Source organism: Diceros bicornis, chromosome 4, assembly GCF_020826845.1.
Source record: "Diceros bicornis minor isolate mBicDic1 chromosome 4, mDicBic1.mat.cur, whole genome shotgun sequence".
Classification (NCBI taxonomy): Eukaryota; Metazoa; Chordata; class Mammalia; order Perissodactyla; family Rhinocerotidae; genus Diceros; species Diceros bicornis.
The window spans coordinates 18,587,991-18,608,308 of NC_080743.1; the positions used below are offsets into that span (position 1 = coordinate 18,587,991).

At 35.0% G+C, this 20,318-nt stretch overlaps 1 protein-coding gene across 13 annotated transcripts in view; it reads left to right on the forward strand.

Annotated features, from left to right (window-relative positions):
- ADGRL2 (adhesion G protein-coupled receptor L2) overlaps nucleotides 1–20,318 on the forward strand; it is a 219,603-nt gene that overhangs the window by 49,419 nt on the left and 149,866 nt on the right. For all 13 annotated transcript variants that reach the window (XM_058538375.1, XM_058538372.1, XM_058538376.1 and 10 more), the window contains exon 2: nucleotides 19,053–19,225. In XM_058538375.1, the coding sequence (XP_058394358.1) occupies nucleotides 19,153–19,225 (73 nt within the window). In that variant the 5' untranslated portion in view covers nucleotides 19,053–19,152. The remainder of the gene's footprint in view (nucleotides 1–19,052; nucleotides 19,226–20,318) is intronic.

A 20,318-nucleotide genomic window follows, 5' to 3' on the forward strand; every position in this document is an offset into this window, starting at 1 on the left:
CAAGAGATAAAGAATTGATCAATAAATCTAGTACGGCACAGTTTTTGGTTTCACGTATATAAATATTATAAATTTTTTAAAAAATGAAAATTTTTCTTAATTCTGAGTATAATAATCAAAATTTTATCTTTATCTTTTAAAATAGAGTGCAGATGCCTAATGGTGTATTTGGTTGTTTAGCTGAAAGGCAGATGTTTCCATCTTTGGAATTAACTTATATTAAAGACTGTATTAATCTAACTGAAGCTCAAGTCAACTTTTCATTTATAGGGTACAACTAAGATCATAAAGGTCAATTTGAATGAAGTAAATCTTAATTTTTGGCAGCTTTATCACCCTTCTATGTTGTGCCATTTGTCGTTTTCTCAGGGCCAGAAGATACCACCAAGCCAGAGCGATTCAATTTTTGCCTTTATCCTACCTCTCACTCCCAGTTTTGATAAATTAAATTGTATTACGATACACAGTGCCAGAGAATTCTTACCAGAGTATAAAAGAATTCTTTTGAGTCCAGTTAAATAAAAGTCATACCCAAATTATCTTTTGAAAAATCTGATATTTCATATGTGGATACATTATCCTAAAGTACGTTATGCTTCTGTAGTTCAGAGCATCCATTCCTGACAATGTTGCATGTGTATAAGTGATAGGTGAGGGCTTGGATTTACTTTAATAATTCACAGTATTTATAATGCTTTGGATTTTACTTTCAAGATGTTAATTTTGGTTTTGTACAATGCCACAGAGGTTATTATGGCAGTGCATGTGGTTTTAAAAAAATGACTGAACTCGTGGTACCAAGTTTGCCAAATTGCCAGACCAAAAGTATGCGTTTCCTTGCATTGGCCTTAAAGTCTGTATTTTTAAATATTGACTGTGTTATCCTTTACAAGAACAGTTTTATCTCTAATCACATTTCATCCAGTTACCCATTAACTTCTGGGTGTTAATTCTATTCATTTTAGATCAACAGCCATTTATTAAAGCCCTGCCTGGGAAAGTGTAATGTATAGGACTGTGCTCTCTAGGTACTTCTGATCTCATGAGAGAAACAGATATTTCCACAAATAATTATAATACAAGGCATACTATAATGACATGCCAAAATGAAGCGCAGAGGAAAGGCTGTGGAAATATAGGGTGGGTAGAGTAAATTCAAAATGAGTAGTATAGGAAAAAGAGACCCATTTAAGTAGACCTGAAGGCAGAGGAGGATTTCGGCAGACGTAGGCGTTTTGAGGAGGAGGACAGTTCAGAGGTAAAGGCCCCAGGAAAACAAAGGCAGGAAATGGTGCCTTAAGGAGAGTGTGTGTGGAGGGTATGAATCGCACAGGAAGTGGGAGGAGATAAAACTGGGATGGTAGTTTGGGAGATGTTTATAAAGAGCCTACTCTGCTAAGATTAGACTTCATCATATAGGCCAAAAAAAGCTGTTAATATTTTCGATTGAAAAAGCGTTGTATTTAATTGCTAACTCTCAAAGTGGTGTGACCGGTGAACTAGAGTGGGGAGGTACTGGAGGAAATGGAAACCTAGTATGAAGGTGTGGACGACAGTCCAGGGGAGAGGCAATGGCGACAGATAGATGGGAAAAGTTTGTAATGATGGCTTAGGATTTGGAAATTGATTGCAGGGCAGAGGAAGAGCTAGAAATCAAAGCCTTGGTTCTAGACAAGTCATTCATTCCTGTATCAGCCTGCCTGAGGGCAAGGGAGGAGGAACGAGGCCCTTTTTCTGACAATACTTTAAGGTGCGTGCATTGTGCCTAAAGAATATCAGCTGCCCCCAAATTGTGTCAAGTTGATATGTATGTTTGTAATGTGATAATTGTGGCAAAATATAATTTGCTTCCTTTATAGATGTTTCTAAAAATATTCTTGAGTATATACCTGCATATGTTTAAGTGATAGTCATATTTTTTTCAAGTGCTGATGAAAGTGAAAAATTTTATTATGAGGATTTGAGGCTATAAGGATTACATTTTTGGTTTGTTTGTATTTTATATGAGGTTTTTACGAGGTAATCAAGAATATAAAAGTCAGCTATTATAATCTGGTTAGAGAGAAATCTTTATTTTGTGAAAGAATACTTTTGTCATTATTAGACCTGTTAAGATATTCTCTTTGTTCAGGGCCGTTTTAGTAACATTCTTAACAGCTCTTTAACCAACTAATTTGATATTCTTAGGTTTCCTTAGATACCAGCCTGCCCCTTTTCTGAAAGCTTAGGAGTTTCTGTATGCCCTTGAAGGTTTATATTCTAAATTCATTGCACTTTATCTTTATTGTGGTTATCTCTTTTGTTATCATGAACTTATATTTATCTCTTGGTACGTAGGAAATTTCCCAGCTATATCTTGTTCATTATAAGAATAATGAAATCATTTCCTTATTAGCTTCTCAGTTCTTTAGTCCCTGCAATAACTTTTAGTTTTTATAGCTGATCCTTTGTAGCTAGTTAATTGTGAGTGACAAGGCTGAGCAACAACCAAATGCACCTATCAGCACCTATCATCAGTCATTAACTCTGAGTAGGAGAGTAGGCTCTCAGTATGTTTTTGAATAAACAGTTATCATTGATGATAATGAAGATCACAATAAATTGCTCTAGAACTTAAAGCAGTTTCAGATTCCTCTCATGGATTTAGGAAACGATAAAGGTAATAATAAAAGAATTAGTACTGATTTTTCTGTGCTAATCCAAAAGCTTTCTTGCCTCCATGTAATAGAGAAAATTTGTGATGCACTTATTATAGTGCTTAATAGAGCTTCATACATGGAAAGCTCTCAGTAAATGCTTATTATCATTATTGATGTGAATTAAATTTGGTTCCCATGTTTAAGTGGCCCTTGTCTTTTGGCATCCATTTTCGCTCTTTAAATTTGGTTTATTTTTTCCTCTTATTTTTGTTTGAGAGAGTCTCTCTTCTTCCTTTTCTCAATTCTGCTCAGTTTTCTATTATTTTTTATTATTGGGTTTTCTATTGTTGCTATCTTCCTTAGATGATAAATCAGTGATTGATCTGACTGGCTTTATCAAACCGATGTTCTGATAACTGAAAACAGGAAGTGTTGATGGCTCCCCATCCACATGCAAATATCAGTACTTTCTGCTTCCACTTTTACTGTGGGATTAAGTAAAAAGGATAGTTTTCCGTGTGTAGTTTTATAATCTGATGCCTGATTAAATTACCGTACGGAAAACATGCAAGGAGGACTCTTTTTTTGTAGTTTTTCTCCCTGACCTACAATCACAGCTCCCAAGTCCCTGCCCCCAAATCATCTCAAAGACTAGGATCCTGTCATGTATCAACAGTTTTAAAAGGGAGTCAGCAGAGGATACTTGTCAGAACCGTATCCTGGTCTGAAGGCTGGCTTCTTTTTTCTACTGGTGGATCATGTATGCTGAAGACATAGATTTGCATGAGGTAATCAACATGAAAAACAGGGAGGTTAACTACGATGGTTGTTGATACTGTAGTGTGAATTTTATTTTATGTAGTTGGTGAAGGAAACCATAAAAGTATAGTAGAAATGTTTAAAAATACATTTTTAATAGTCAAAAGATAAAATGTATAGAGAAAAGTTTTGACAAAATAATTTAATAAATCTATGGTGTAACCATCTAGTCACTTAGCAACCTGCAAAACTATGGTATGTAATATCTCAAATAAACTTGTAGCAAAGGTGGTCCAAATTTTAGCATCAGAGACATTTCTCTGGTATGCAAGGAGCCATTCTTCCACAATTCCTGTCTTCAATGGGTAGTTAGATGTCACAGGTGGATTATCTTTACCTTTTAATTGTGAAATGATCATTTTTTGGGGAGTGGTTTGCCTTCCAAAATGTCCTCTAGCGACTGATATTAAGATCTGATTAAAATCTCATTGTGTTCTTGCATTCACAACAGAAGAGTAGTGTAAATTTCGCTATATGAAACTGAATAATAACTATAGTTTGATTTAAAGTGTTAATAAAATCTAAATTTGTACATTGTAGCTGTAGGGTTTCAAGATATTAATTTAGTGAAATGCTGCAGAACAATTTCTTGTTTTTAGTTTGATGAGTGTTACGTGAGAAACGCGTCTTCTCGAATTAGGACAGACATATATATTACACCATTTACAGAGTCTAATTATTAAAACCTGTTAAATTTCATGTTCAATATTCGGATATCCTTCTGCAAATGAGCTGCTTAGATTTATTGTCAACGTTGTTAGATTCATATATTAAAGTTGATTAAATTGCAAATGCTGGTCTGAGGAAGGGTGTAAAGTTAGGATTTAGAAGTAGCCATGTTTTTTCCAATAGCCTCAGTAAATCATAAATACTAAAAAGAAATAATCTACAATGCCGCATGCATTGTAGGCAATATTAGATACCTTAATTGCAAACTAAGGCTGAAGTTTAATTCCCAGTGTGAAGCTTAATTCCTAGTGTGAAATTTACTGTTTTTTCATAGAGAGGTGGTGTTGAATTGGAGTGCTAATGTTGGTCCCATAATTTTGGAGGAGAGGAGAGACGTGGACTTTAATTTTTTCATTCCTTGTTCTGAATGGTGATAGAAGTGTATCATATCTGTATGTTGCTCTATATTTTAAAAATTTCACTTTAGGAAGAAGTTTACTGTTGTAAACAGTATTTTCTCAAATTCAAAATATTGTCGGGAAAATGGGTAGATGTGGAAGCCTACCTTGTCGAAAATTTTTGCAAAGAGAAAATTATTTTCTACTTTTAGTGTACTTTGAAAATAAATGTCAAATTTGGCTATTTACCCAATCCTGTTTCTATTTAAAAGCAAATTTATCAGGTATATTTAATGTAATTTTATAAAATTTCGCATTTTGTAATCTTATAAAAAATACTTGTAAAAAACGTTTTAAATTATTTTCAGTATTTTAGATTATAAATTGTTTTTGTAGATACTATTAAATTTTCAAGTATTTTAGAGAAAAATTATCAAGGATTATTCTACTGGAATTTGGTTGGACCTGAGTTGCAGGTTCAGTTTCTAATTGTGGACCTTTCTGCTTCCTCACTCTTACAGTGAGGAGGCTCACTGATTTTTAAAACTTTTCCTTGAGAGGGTTTATTTGACTTCTATAAATGATAAAAATGATAACGTATTTTATGTCAAACAATGATAAATTAAGCTCTCTGAAAAACGGCCATTGTTATTTTCTGTGTTTTGAATTGGCATTCCTCAATATTCAGTTAAATATTTAGTTAAAAAATAGTCTGAAGTAGAAGAAAAAATCCTTGAAAATCTCTCTTCTGGGAGATGTCTAAGTTTGTTTCCTGTTTTAAAAAATTATGTTTTGGTTTTACACGTCGGTTTCTGAATTCCGCTCACTTTTCTTTATCCTTTCCACTGTGCATTGCTTCCCTGGTTGAGTTTATTCATCACCTCTTCCTCCCTCCCTCCTCTCTGTTTACCTACCCTCCTTCCTTCCTTTCTGTGGAAAACATTTATTACACGCTGTTTGCCAGGCATTATGCAAGGGTGCCTGGCACTGAGGTTATAGGTGTGGAAGCCATGGGTTCTGTTTTCAGTTAGCTCGCGGTAATTTGAAAATGATATTTCAGATACTTGGTGATAGTGGGAGGCACACTGTACTTTGGATGCAAATGGCAGTGTTCCTCTGGTGCATGTGGTGGAGGTTTAGGGAAGGAGGGAGTTAGGTAATCAAGTGATGAGCCTAAACTAAGTCTTGGAAAAGGAATAGTAGTTGTCCAAGGAACAAACGGCAGAGGGTATTCCAGGCAGAAGGAACAGTATAAGTATGCCAAGAAAGGTACAGAGGTTGAGGGTAAGCCTCCTATGTGGTCCAGAAATCACATTACCTTAATATTTAAGGAGGAAGAACAGGAAATAAAGGGTAATTGTTTTCGGGTTTAGATGTTAGCTAAAAAGAAATGGTAAAAATTTTTAATGGTAAAAACTAAAATAATTTTCCAGAAATTTGCTTACTTTATTGTATATTCACTGTGTTAATCACCAGGATATGACATCACTCACTAGAATCAAGATTAAATCGATGAGCAAAAGCCAGGATCCATAAGGAGCTTTTACTCCCTTAATTACATTAGTTTGTAAAGTTGTATGTGCTCTTGTCTCATTTCTGTATCTTCTGCATCATTGTATTGCTTGCAGTACCAGCGTCAGTGCCTTGAGCAAAGTATGTATCCTGGAAATTTTTTTGGTTTGGTTTAAAGAGACTTATGCTGAAGGAAGATGAATATTGAAAATTTGGACAAAAGAGATTTTTAAGAATAGTTTAAAAGCTAAACTGGTGAGTCATAAGATAACCCAGTAAAAACTACATACAAATGATACAGGTAATGACTGCAGGAATTTGCCCAAGGAGAGGTTTTCTCAGCCTGAGGTGCTCAGGTTGTGTTTATGGTGTAGCTGGTTTTTCAACCTTTCAAGTCTGTAGAGAATTTCCTTGGGTGGAAAAGAGGGAAATGCTTTCTTTTCTTTTCTTTTTTGTGAGGAAGATCAGCCCTGAGCTAACATCCATGCCAGTCTTCCTCCTCTTGCTGAGGAAGACCGGCTCTGAGCTAACATCCATTGCCAATCCTGCTCCTTTTTTTCCCCAAAGCCCCAGTAGATAGTTGTATGTCACAGTTGCACATCCTTCCAGTTGCTGTATGTGGGATGCGGCCTCAGCATGGCCAGAGAAGCGGTGCGTCGGTGCGCGCCCGGGATCCGAACCCGGGCCGCCAGTAGCCAGTAGCGGAGCTCGTGCACTTAACCACAAAGCCACGGGGCCGGCCCCAGGGAAATGCTTTCTATATGGGTAAAAATCTTGAATGAAAGTCAATTTGAAAGGCATGTTCAGAATTACTGAGCAAATAAATTTGACAGAAGCAGAGGGTTGGATTAAGTATTTTTGAAGTTAGATCTGTTTGGGTTCTATTCCCAGGTTTGCATTGTGCCACTTCTTTTTTTTTAACTTTTTCCATTTACCACCACCCCTCCAGCCCCTGGTTGTAATTTCTCTATTGGTAGAGATAGTAGATTAGTTGTGATAAATTATAGTGAGATAGTAATATATGTACTTAATGGGAGAATTTAAAAATCAGCAGTTCTGAGATCTGCCTTTGTTAAGTCACAACCCCAAGTGTTTTCCTTGTCTTATATATAAAGTGATCTCTATGGTTGGTTGGTTTTACACATTTTTATGGTTTAAAGTGAAATTAGGAAGATTAGTCTAATGGAGGTTGGCAAGCTGGATGGAGGGCAAGAAATCAGCCATGAGATTTTTGCAGAAGTTTAGAGAGAAAGAGGTTAGGGCAGAGGGAATGAAAGGAGAGAGAGCGGATTAAGATGTTTCAGAGAAAGAATCACTAAAACAGTGAATGAGTGTGTGCCACCTTAAAATGAAGTACCTTTTATATTAACAGAGCTATATTTTACCCAAACTTACAATGAATAATGCTCCAGAGGATTTTTGGTTTTAAAAACTATTAGAGACTGAGCTAATGTCCTTTGTGTGTTTATATATCCGTGCATGCACACGCGTACATGTTTAATAAGCTTGGTTCAAAGAAAATCTGTTACTTCATAGTGGGTGGGATTATTTTTCTTTTACCATTTTACGCTAATGTATTTCTTTGTTATTGTAAGTTACCAATTGAAGGATATATTATAATTCATGCTAAATCAGTATATTGGTGTAGAAGGTTTTTTAGGAGACTAATAATGGAGTAGAGGCTTCTTTCATACATGTGACTGTATAAAACATTATTAATGTTAGCAGATGTTGCACTTTAATCCGCTAGAATGATTGTTTGGTACCAGCAGGAGATTTTATTAAGCTGTGTGAAAGTGTGTGTGCATAAGCTGCTAGTTGATTGTAAAAACTCTGTTGAAAACTGTTAAAAAGTTTTCGCTATAATTGGCAGAGAAGTATTAACTGTGCTGAAAAAAGTATGTGTGTATGGTTGGCCCATGCGCCTTCACCTTTTTATCATTTATCTTCTTGTATTAATGTCGCTGAATTATTAATTCATGAGCCAGGGTGGGAAGGGTGAAGGCACCATTTGAATGTGTGGCAAATTTATCCTTATCGCTAGAAACATGAAAAAAAGTCATTTTGTGTTATCTGTAAAATGGAAAGAACATTTTAAAATTTCATTTACAGTAATCCACTTCACTTCCAGTAAAAACACCTAGATTATTACTGCCATAATCAAATGCTCTTATTAAAAATTTGTAACCTTCTCCACTCTTTTGTCTTATATATGATATTGATAGAAAAGTTTAGCCTTCATATATTTTAATGTGATACCTGTTAATTGTAGCTTAGAAATGTTATGGTATGTTATAGCATGACTATTCAGTTTTAAGAAACATTAGATTGCAGAAAATAAAAATACTGTAATAGAAACAAAGGATTTTGATTGGGGAGATCCTAGATATAGGGAATTGGAAAGCTCTAAAAACGCTTTTGTTCTAAAAGAAATGTGTGCATTTTTTGCGACTTCATAATTTCTTGGAATAAGATTGTTGATTCTGGCCTTGTAGAATTTGTAGCTATATAGTACAAATTCAGCAAATTAGATTTTAGCAGTTTCCTGTTGAATACAATGTGGCACTGGGATATATCCAGTATTTCATATGGGTGAGTAGCAGTGGTGACAGAAATTTCAGAAGTTTGAAGCCACTTTTACCAACAGCTATTTGAAACCATCATACTAATGGTAGAATACCTCTGGGGTCTTGTCCAAACCTCATTACTTTTCAGTCTCCCATTACTTACTGTTTTGATTGGTTTTACATTCTCTCCTGCCAGAGTAGTAAGATAGGTTACTGTGGTAATGTCCTTTATTTTTTTTTCTGGAATTTCTCCCTAAACACTAAGCTGTACATATGGCTCCCTTACACACATACTGAAACACTGATTTGTTTTGGTCAGTATAATGCTATTTTGTTTTATTTTCCTCATTGTAACATGGTGAATTTACCTTTACATTAACATTTAAATTAATTTTTTAAAATAACAGGCTAAAGTCAGTTTGATTATTTTGGCAGAGATTGATAGTTATTGGTCAGTTTATTACTTGACTGAACTGCATTCAGTTGTCTTCATCTTATGCCTGTTCATCTGTAGCAGGTGTTGGCAATCGGGCTGGCTGGCTATTTTTGTAGTCAAGTTGATTGGCACACAGCCATGCTCATTCATTCCTCGTTGTCTGTGGTGGCTTTCTCGATGCAGCGGCAGAGCTGTAAAGTTGTGACAGAGACTGTATGGTCCTTAAAGCCTAAAATATTTACTATCTGGTCGTTTATAGAAAAAGTTTCCTGATCCCTGCTCTATAATATCAGTCTCCATAATTTCTTGCTTCTAATGTTTCCAAACATAATGGAATACTATTGATAATTTTTGGCTTAAGAGATTTGAAGAATCATTAGTTACTATCATTGGTAGTTATTCTTATTAAGCACAGTTTGTTGCTGTTCTTTATGTGTGGAGTAGCAACAAGGGATATATTTTCCTCAGTTTTCTGAATTGGAAAATTGTTGAAATATTGCAAAAATACATTAGTCTTTAAATGAGGGTCTTGGCAGGTAATTCAAGCTTCTAGTCAGTTTTTCTCAGCTTTTTATAACCTACATTTCTTTTTATTAAACATCCCTGTTTTATTACTACTTTAACGTTATTTGAAATTTTAATAGAGGTTATAAAATTTATTTTTGAAGTTGAAAATCCCTTTTCTAAAAACCACATACCTCCCCCACTCCATGATTGAGTAGTTAAGAAGCACGAACACGTAAAACTTGATATATTTTAATTTTTTAATGAACTAAAGTTTTTGTTTTCGATTTTTTAATATTCAACAACCATTCAAAATGACTTAGTCCGTTGCTTTTTCAGCTTGTGTACATGAGTATTTCTCTTGCCTTCCCTTCTCAGTCTCTTAATGCTCTTTAGAGGAATCAGCCCCACCAACCACACAGAATCTCAGTCTAACACTGGAAGTAAGAATCTGTTCTGTTCATTCACTTAGATCACACCTTTATTTCTAATGTTGTTAATTAAGTTAATTTTCAAAAATGAATATTCCTTTTCTCTACACCTCAATAAAATGCTGTTATTTTAAGTTTTGCTTGTAGGCACAGATATATATGGTACGGAGCACAGGGCTTGATGGAGATCAGCCCTGACTAAGGCACAAGAACTTGCTCTTTCTAGGAGAAATCCTTGATATCATCTTGCTTTTTGATCATGTGTAGTTTTTCCACAAAGGCAGGGTGTGAAATATATGAGCTGAATAAGTCAGGTTATTATGTTATGGCTGCCAATGTAATAATATGTAAGTAGGTTTCAAGAAATATTTTTCTGAAATAGCAGCTATATTTCTAAATTTAGAGGTGGTAATTTCTAAAATGTGAATTATGAGAATAATTGCTGAGACATATTTTGATAGAAGAGACAAGCCCTTAGTGAAACATTGCAGTAGCCCCTAAAAATCTTCCTTAAGATTACGTAAGATGGAATCAGGACCAATAAATGTTTAATTGGGAAAATAATGGAATAGTAGATTTGTTGTGTATTCCTACCCTCATATATAGTTGCTGAACTTCTGGTCTAGATGTTTGTGAATTGTCCCAACCCTCATAGTGGTAGGTTAAGCCAGGATTCTAGAATGTGCTCCTCATCTCAGTCTTGGACTCTTTTCATCAAGATGGTGTTGGTTCATCTAGGTACACATCTCAAGGGAAACACAGGTCCAGAAACTGCTTTTATTTCTCTTCTCTCTCATTATTTCGGTATAAAGTATATTTATTACCATTAAGTTTTTGGGAGTTTAGCACTTATTAAGTAATGCAAATTTTGGATTGAGTCATTTTCTCCTCAGAAGATTATTAACTTTTTGAAGGTGACAACTGTATCTTAATCTGTTTTATAATCCCTTTAGAAGCTATCACAGGACCAGTTAATATATAAGGTAAAAATAATAATCAAATGAATAACACTCATTTCAGTACTCAATATCAAAAATATCTAGAATGTAATCACTAGATATTCATTGACTTAAACTGACATACATGCAATTATAGTGTTAATATTACCTATTTTATTTTAGAAGTAAGAATTGCAAGGTTAGGAGACACTGTATGTATTGACATAGATTGCAAATGAATTGTATCATTTATTGATTACAAAAGACAATGTGCTATATGCTTGACAAAATTTTCTTTAGCTTCTTACTGTATATTTTTTATAGTTAATTTTTTGTATTTATTTTTAAGATTATTTGACATATTTTACCCAGATTACCTCATTACCTCTAAGAAACCTCTGATGGTGATATTGATGATCTAATATATGACAGATCCTGGGTCATTATTATTTCATTTAGTGGTTGTATATATAGACCTAGAGGGAATCTGAATATTGATTCAGGGAATGGCTAGGAACAATGATTTATGAACAAAGGATCCAGTGCAGTGAGCCAAGCATAATAAGATTGCATCTCATGAGCAACACTGGATTTTTTCTTTTCTATTTGCCTGTACAATGATTAGTCCATAATATTATAGATGTTAACAGTAAAACATTCTTTCCATAACTATTAAGATTCGCTGTTAATTATATTGGATAAAGTACTTAGCTTTATTTTTTTGATGTGAAAGGAACTTCTCAGGTACTTGGGCTGATAACATTTATCAGTCTAGAATAATTTGTTAATTTATAACATATATTGTAAGCACTTTAAATAGCACTATAAATGAATAAAATTAAGATAGCTCAACTGGAAATGCTAAAAATTAAGTTAACATTTAGGTATCATTACCTAAGGGATGTTAGTTTTACTCATGCAAACATTTTGAAAATCAACTGATTATTCTTTGATATTTCATCACTTTTATAATCCCAAAATGGCTTTGTTCTCTTTCCATTTTTTTGTTCTAAAGGGAAAGATAATAAAACATAAAGTGAGTAAGCTTATCTGAACTACTTAACTAGTGGCAATAGTGGTTTTAGAACATGGGTTTATATCCCAGCCATGCTATTTACTTACTCTACTTGAACAGGTTTAGTACTCATTTTAAGGCAAAATGGGGATAATTATATGTATTTCTTCAGGTTGTTGTGAAGAGTTCATGAAATAATATAAGGAAACTATTGAGTTTATCTATATAGTCTAACTGTCATTTTGGAGGAACCAACTATGTGCCAGGCAATTACAGTTTTCTTTTAGAAAGGGTTATTTTTGAGCTAGGCCATAATCTCTGTAATCTCCTTGAGGGTGAAGAGTTTTGTCTCTTTTGTTCCTCAGTACAGAGCACATGATAGATGCTCAGTAAATGTTTGTTGAATGAGTAATTTGGTGACTAGCAGTAAGAATGGCTGTGTGATTAGCCTTGATCTGGAGTTCAAGCTCTGCTACTTGCCAGCTGAGTTACTTCAGTGGATTTAATTCTCCTTTCTGAGCCTCAGATTTCTGACCTTCATAATGTTGACATTATAAGAATTAATGATATGTCCGATACAGTATTTCATACATAGTAGGCGCTCAGGAAATATTTCTGGCCATAGTATCCATAATTTGTATTCAACTCAAAAAAATTGCATGAGAATTCTAGAATATTGGAAAATTAAGAGGAAATATAATGTCTTCGAGTTGGAGAGGACTGCCATATAAAAATAGCTTTCCTTTTCCCCCAGATGGGGAAAAACTAACTTCTATGTTGTAGGTGTGTGATAATTTTAACAGTAAATACTAAATATTTTAAACAAATGGTTTTATGATTTTTTTGGTAGAAAATCTGGAGAAGCCATCAACTTTTCATGATATGTAAGGTAATATTTTGAACTAGGCATGTAGCTTCATTTTTTTTTTCCCCTTTTGTAACTTCATTTGCAAGTTTATGTTCAGTCATAAAATGTCCCCTACATTGGTTTGAAAATGACAGCCATTTGTTTTTATTATTTCAACTGGAAGGATTTTAATGAAGAGAATGGCAGCCTGCCCTGCACTGTGCCTGCAGTGTCCCCAGCTACAAGCCTCTTGTGCATGCTCAGCATGACTCCTAGATCTTATAGCAGATAGCAGATGTAATTTACAGGAGCATTCCTAAACTCTTCTTTCTGCCTCTCCTCTAAGCCCTTTCATAGGAGAATTTATTTCTTCACGACGAAGAAGTTTCCATAGAGGGTAAGACCGGTGATGAATGTTAAGAGGGCTTGAGCATAAATAGTTTAATCAAAGTGCTCTAGACTTGATACCAGTGTCCGTAGAAATGAATTGGAGAAAGAGGGTGGCGACTAGCAGTGGGCCACGTGCTTTTAAAGTCTCTATGAGCATTCCCAGCCCCAACCCTGTCCTTGTGAGGGGAAAGAAAATAAACACAAAACGCAAAGGAACATGGAATGTCTGAAGCTAAAAAAGGCTTTCTGATTAGCGATAGCAAGGGTTTACTTAGACAACTTACCAAAGGAAACTCCCAAGGGTGTTGATGTTTTCTCTTATGTTAACAAGAAGGGGAAATTCTGGCCTGCAAGGGCTGCATGTAAGATATTTCTGAAAAATGAGCACCCGGAATGAGGGTTAGCTAAATTGAAATGAAATTATAATTTATTTTTCATTTCTAAGCCTTTGCATGGGGGCAGAGTGGGGTTAGTATCCTCCTTTTTTGTTGTTGTTTTGGTAAAATATAGAAAAGCAGCTTTCTTTTGCTCGTAAATTCTGTCCCGTTATGATTATAATTTTATAGCGCAAATAAAATCAGAAAGACTGATTTTGAACGGCTATCTTTAGCTTTCATTTAGAGTTGACATACATTTAATGCACAGAATTTTAGGCTTACCCGGAGCATTAATGTTTCATTTTACACAGCATTAGCACATAATAACAAGGATGGGTGACTTTGATAGGTCTCAGGCTGAGATGGCTCTTTCCTTTCCCTGTTCTCCTCATGCTTGTAGTTGTTTTGCGTTTAATATCCAGTGTTCGCAGTAGTTCAATGTCCATGAGTAGAAATCAAAGATAAAGCTTTAGATATGAATCTTTATGGTGGCTTTGCTCTTAATAGAATATCAACCGTAGTTAACCAGTTTTAGAACACTTGAAATTATCTTTTCCTTATATGAAGCATGTTATATTCTACTTCTTTCGTTAATGATTATAATAAATGGATTTTATTTTTTTCTATTTTTTGCTAAATAGGCAGCATCACACATAAGGTTAAATGTGATTTCCTGCTTATGTAACATACATACACGAATATTAAAACTGATTAGTGGTGTTTTTCTAATTTTGATGACAATTTAAGACACGAGATGTTTCATGCAGCCAATAAATATAAGCAGGTTACTGTCTGAAAGACTGGAGCTAACTGTACAGTGTAAGTACTGTATAAAGCATTGAGGACTGTTGGGATATAAACAGTGCTGAGGCATATTCCTGGAAGTCATTGTTCAGCTTTGGAACGTTTAGTTGTAATGATGCAGTAATTGACTTTTTACATGACAGAGTAATAGGATACTTAGATCTAAAAAAAATCTTGACAGGGGTTTGGTAGACAATGGCATGTGGTTTATAGAAATAAGATTAGGATGAAATTGTTTGAATCTTATTTGAAGGATAAGAAAAAAAGTAGAAGGAGGTTGTACATTAGAAGTCGCTTGGATTTTAGAAAACATTTTAAATCATAGTCATTTATAGTTCAAGTGGAAATGTTCTGTTTGTTTTAAGACACGAACTGTTACTTATAAGCATTATAAGGGGTTTCATCTGTGCATTGTGCCTTTACACTCCCAATTTCTCCTTGAAGTTCTCAGGAAAAGGTTTTCTAAAAATCGGGAGTCAAACTGGCTATTAATATGAGGAGTCACTTAATCTTTTCTGTTTGTTGAAAGGGGATTTAATAGCGCTTTTCTGATTTTGTCCCTTGTTTTTGTTTTGCACTGTGAGAGGCGTTCCCTGAGCTTCATTCTGCAGGTGGTCCTAGAGTTTACAGGACAAGTCTGTTAGCTACATCTATGCCTGTGAGTGTCCTTTGGCTCCAGTTCGGTTTAGGAACAGTGTTTTCTAGGGATTAGTTTCACCACATATGATTATTCATTCTATCCTTAGCTGACTGTGGTTTGTTAAATATTTCAATTTTCATTAACTTTTTTTTTTTTTGGTGGAAAGTTGTTTTTCATTTGGATCACACCACTAAAATTTTTTGACTTAGTTGCATTCAAGTCAACTTAGTTGACTTAGTTGCAACTTTGACTTCAAAGTTGCATTTCAAGCTTGAACTTTTTATTTTATTTTTTTTGTGAGGAAGATCAGCCCTGTGCTAACATCTGCCAATCCTCCTTTTTTTTTTTTTTTTTTGTTGCTGAGGAAGACTGGCCCTGGGCTAACATCCATGCCCATCTTCCTCCACTTTATATGAAACGCCGCCACAGCATGGCTTGCCAAGTGGTGTGTCAGTGCGCACCCGGGATCCGAACCAGCGAACCCTGGGCCCCCACAGCGGAGCGCGCACACTCAATGGCTTGCGCCGCCAGGCCGGCCCCCTAAAGCTTGAACTTTTGAAAATAATTTTATTTGATGTGAAAGTGATTGGATGTAGGTTGTAGAGTGAGAAAAATAAGTTGGATACTCTTGTTACTGACTCATCGCGCAGACAGGCGCACAGACTTAAGCTTTATTTGCAGAAAAGAAGACATGGTTTTATTACATTCCAGAACCTGTTTCTGTTTGTTAGAAACAATCATTGATAATAAGTCTCATAATTGACTAGAGTGTACTTCTAAAATCGTTTCACTTTCTCAAACCTTAAAATTGTGTTTCACATTCAAACCTTAAGAATGCACTGAAATTTTAGTATAGTTAAAATCTGTTCATAAAATATTCTGTCCTGGCCAAAGACCACAAAAGAGGTCTTGGTTGTGTGGTTTCCTCCTCCTTTCCCTCACTAACAGAGGTTTTCCTATCTTGGCAGCTGTTTCCTACAAGGCAGTCATCAGTCCCTGATTTCTTCCTTCCCTTTCTTCCCACAAACAAGGACTCTTTCAAATAGCGAATGACCGAAGACAGACTGATCTTGATTCGCTTTAAGAAAGTGGAAATGTGTTCAAGAGTTGTGCATGTGGGCAAGCAGCCCGTATGCATTAGTTCATGGAAATGAAAGTACCCATTACACCCAAAACTTGGACAGTCAGAATTCTTTGCTTGAATCAGAAGCGTTCCAAAGGCTGACTTAACTTTACTTGTGATACTTAATACACCTCATCCACACATTAAAATTATTCTAATTGCTTGATCAGATCATTGAACAGTTTGTAGGATATAAGAAATTATTCATTGGTTAGCCTTTTCAGCGTGACAGGCCATGAATTGATCTGGCTTCTCTTTATGCTTTATATAAAATAGCTTGCAGGGTTTTTTTTTTTTTTTTTTGTGAGGAAGATCAGCCCTGAGCTAACATCCATGCCACTCCTCCTCTTTTTGCTGAGGAAGACCGGCCCTGAGCTAACATCTATTGCCAATCCTCCTCCTTTTTTTCCCTTTTTCTCCCCAAAGCCCCGTTAGATAGTTGCATGTCATAGTTGCACATCGTTCTAGTTGCTGTTTGTGGGACACCACCTCAGCGTGGCCGGACAAGCGGTGTGTCAGTGCACGCCCAGGATCTGAACCCGGGCCGCCAGTAGCGGAGCGCACGAACTTAACCGCTAAGCCACAGGGCTGGCCCCCCTAGCTTGCAGTTTTAAGGCAGGTACTTTGCCACAGCAGTTGTAAACTGCAGCTTTACTTTTGGTTTTGTCTTTTGGATAGTCTTAGGGAGCTCAGAGGGAAAAATGAATAGAGAGAGCCAGCCAGTTCTGCACGGTTGTGTGCCATGTCTCCATCAGATTCATTTTTGATTTGTCATTTTTCTTTTTACATTTTTGGCAGTCAGAAGAAGAAGCTTGCTCTCTCCTTTGTTTTTGTCTTGTTTCTTTGGACAGAGAAGCATGAGGTGTTCTCAGAACTGGATAGTACTATTCTGACTCCCCTCATCATGATACCTAATTGTCTTCAGAGCTGTCAGAGAGAGCTAAAAAATTGGGCTGATTATGGGCCGTGGAGGCATATATAGGGAAGCAGTTATAGCTCTGAATCTATAGGCATGGTAAAAACAAACTCCCTATTACAGGAATATCTTGCTAGTTTCATCTGTGATTTTATGGATCTTGATATTTAAACACTAGATAATAGCTTCAGGTTAAGTTTTTACATTCTTTTTGTGTGTTTGTGGGTAAAGCAAGATAGTGACTTTATAGCATGATAAGTGTTCCAAACCATTTCGAATCTGACCGCTTTTCCGTTGAAGTTACATTATAGGGAACTGATGACAGAAGGTAGTGAACTGCTAATAGAATCACATATGATACATGAAGCATGTAGCAAATGCAGAGTAGTTTGGATAATGTGAAACAGAGGACTTAAAGTCATCTAGGAAATTTTCTCTATGTTTTAGTGACAGCATCTATATTATGTAAAATTTCATTTTATTTGAGATATAGACACAGCCTCAGAATGGGGGGTGTTCCCCTCACTGGCCCACCTTTTTTTTTTTTTTTTTTTGCTGAGGAAGATTTGCCCTGAGCTAACATCTGTTGCCACTCGTCTCCTTTTTTTTTTTTGTATGTGAGCAGCTGCCACAGCATGGTCACTGACAGACTAGTGGTGTAGGTCCGTGCCTGGGATCCGAACCCAGGCTGCTGAAGTGGAGTGTGCCAAACTTAACCACTAGGCCACTGGGGCTGGCCCATTGCCCCACTTTTAAAAACTCTTTATTTGCAGCAGGTTAAGGGTAGCTTGAGGAAATTTGGTAAGAGTATTACTTAGAAGAAAATAATAGGAAGTTAAGGCGTCCCTTTAAAGGAAAAAAATGTAATTTCTTCACCTTCAGAAGGTAGATTGGGAGGCTGGATATATTTGGGAACTGCTTGCATTTTATGTGTATTATGAGGCTAGTATTTACTCTGTGATTTCTTATGTTACCCTACAAAGAAATAAGACACTTTAGTAGAATCCAGCAAATGACCTGGTCTTATGTGACCCTAAGAACCTAGAGATGCTGATTAAGTCCCACTCCTGAAGTTTTTGTACCCCTTTTCCAGTTGAAGAATTGGGTCCTTAAGGGCTAGTCCAAGTTAGGCTTGGCTCTGGGTTTTATTATGTTTTTTTGCCACCTTTCCCCCAGTTTTTTAAAAATAGTGATGCAACCTTGTAGATATAATTATTATGGTCCGGGGTTTTTATTTAGGTCCAGTGGATGGCCCAACCTACTCAAAGATTTAGGTTTGATCTTATTAAGTTATACCTTACTGTAAGAAAAGCCAATATGTGAAAATCTAAAACTTTGAAATGAAGTAGTTAAGAGACAATCACTTTATTAAACTGCTCCCTCCACGAATAACTAGCAATCAGAGAAATAACAATTTGATATGTGGTGTTTAGGAATGTGATGTTTTCAGAATGCCATTATTATATAAATTAAAGTACACCCATATGTTAAAAATTGAACACCCATGTATAGAAAAATAAACTGTTTTGTTATATCTCTGATCTATCTTGCAAGGTAACTGGATAAAATAGTAGATAATATGGCTGTTACCATCATTAGGAACAAACAAAGTATATGTATTTATAAAATTTTGTTAGAGGTATTATGTATTACAGCTAGTACTTTGATAAAAAGACTAAAATGTGGCATAGGGAGACAGATTTATTATTCTAGAATGACTTTCTAAGCTTTTCAAAGAAAAATTCATCATTGGAATTTATGTAATTATTATGTGAATTCATATATTCTCGTTATCTATAAATTTTGGCGGGCTTTGATCATTTTCAGAATGTAAGGCTCAGATATCCAGTGCATAGCAGCAGTTTCCATATTGGATATAGAATCAAAATATATACCATTTTTTTTTTAAACTTAGGAGATGGAGGGAGGAAGGGAGGAAAAGAGAGCGAGTGTTGTTGTTATTATTTTTGCATTTTTTGTGACGTAGCAGAACCAAAGAGTAAATGATGGATTTGTTTGTTTTTCAGATATGAGGATCAATGATGCAGACTGCTGGGTTCCATGAAGCTGGGCATTTATAACTAGATTCATTAAGGAATACAAAGAAAATATTGAAAGGGATCAATAATGGTGTCTTCTGGTTGCAGAATGCGAAGTCTGTGGTTTATCATTATAATCAGCTTCTTACCGAATACAGAAGGTAAGATACAGTTTAAATCTTATTTTTTAAATCCAGGAGAACTTAAACTGTGCAATCTTCTTTATATAGCCTTTATATATATAGGCTAAATTGAGTAGTATTATTTTTTATTTTAGAAATGTGTCAAAAAAATTTCCTGAATGTTGAATTCTTTTTTTTGGTGGTTGAATTACTTTTCATTACACAGCTATGTATTATGGAAAGTGCTAGAAGTCTGAATTTGTATTTTACATAAATTCATAATCATTGTAAATATTCCTGAGAGAACTAAATGAAAGCTTTGTTTTGGTAATACATTTTACATTTATTGACTAAATTTATTCCAGTAAAATTGAAACTATTTTGTGGCCACTCTTTCATTTCATCTTTAGTTTTATCTGCTTCTTAAAGTGTGGTCATAGTTCTAAAACTCCTCAACAAAATTTTTTCTTATCTTCTGGAAAATGTTATTGTTTTGTTGTTCTTCCTTTTTAATGTTATCTATGTCTTTTTGAAGACAGACTTGATTTTTAAAGAACTAAATACACTTTTTAGGCTTAATGAAATAATTGGAACGATCATTTATTAATTACTATATGGATTTCCTCGTATCCATTATTTCTTTAGTCTTATGTATTATTTCCTTGTGAAAATAACAGCCTTTCAGGTGATTTTTACAGAGCAGGTCAGAAGTTAATATGGAGCTAAGATGTGTTAATTTTATAGCTAGTTGATAGTGGTAGTTATTGTATTTGGCATGAAAATATATTAATCTTGTGAAATCTGTGAAGAATACAAAATCTCTGAGAATGCATGTAAAATATAATGGATTTTTTTGGTCCCAATTAAATATTCTCGAAGAAGATGTTTTAGAATTTTAAAATTGGTTTTATATACATTTTTAAGTGATCCCATTCATACCCATTAATAAAATGATAGATGGAGAAAAAGAGGCATACTGTCAACTAATAGATAGAAGCTTATTATTCCAATGTCTTTGCAATAAGCTTAAAAATGTTAACATTTTAATTTTGCTGTAAGAATTTTATTTGAATTGCTTGTTCCTAAATTATGTTTCATCATTTTCTCTTTGCCCTCCCAGTCTTCTACCTTC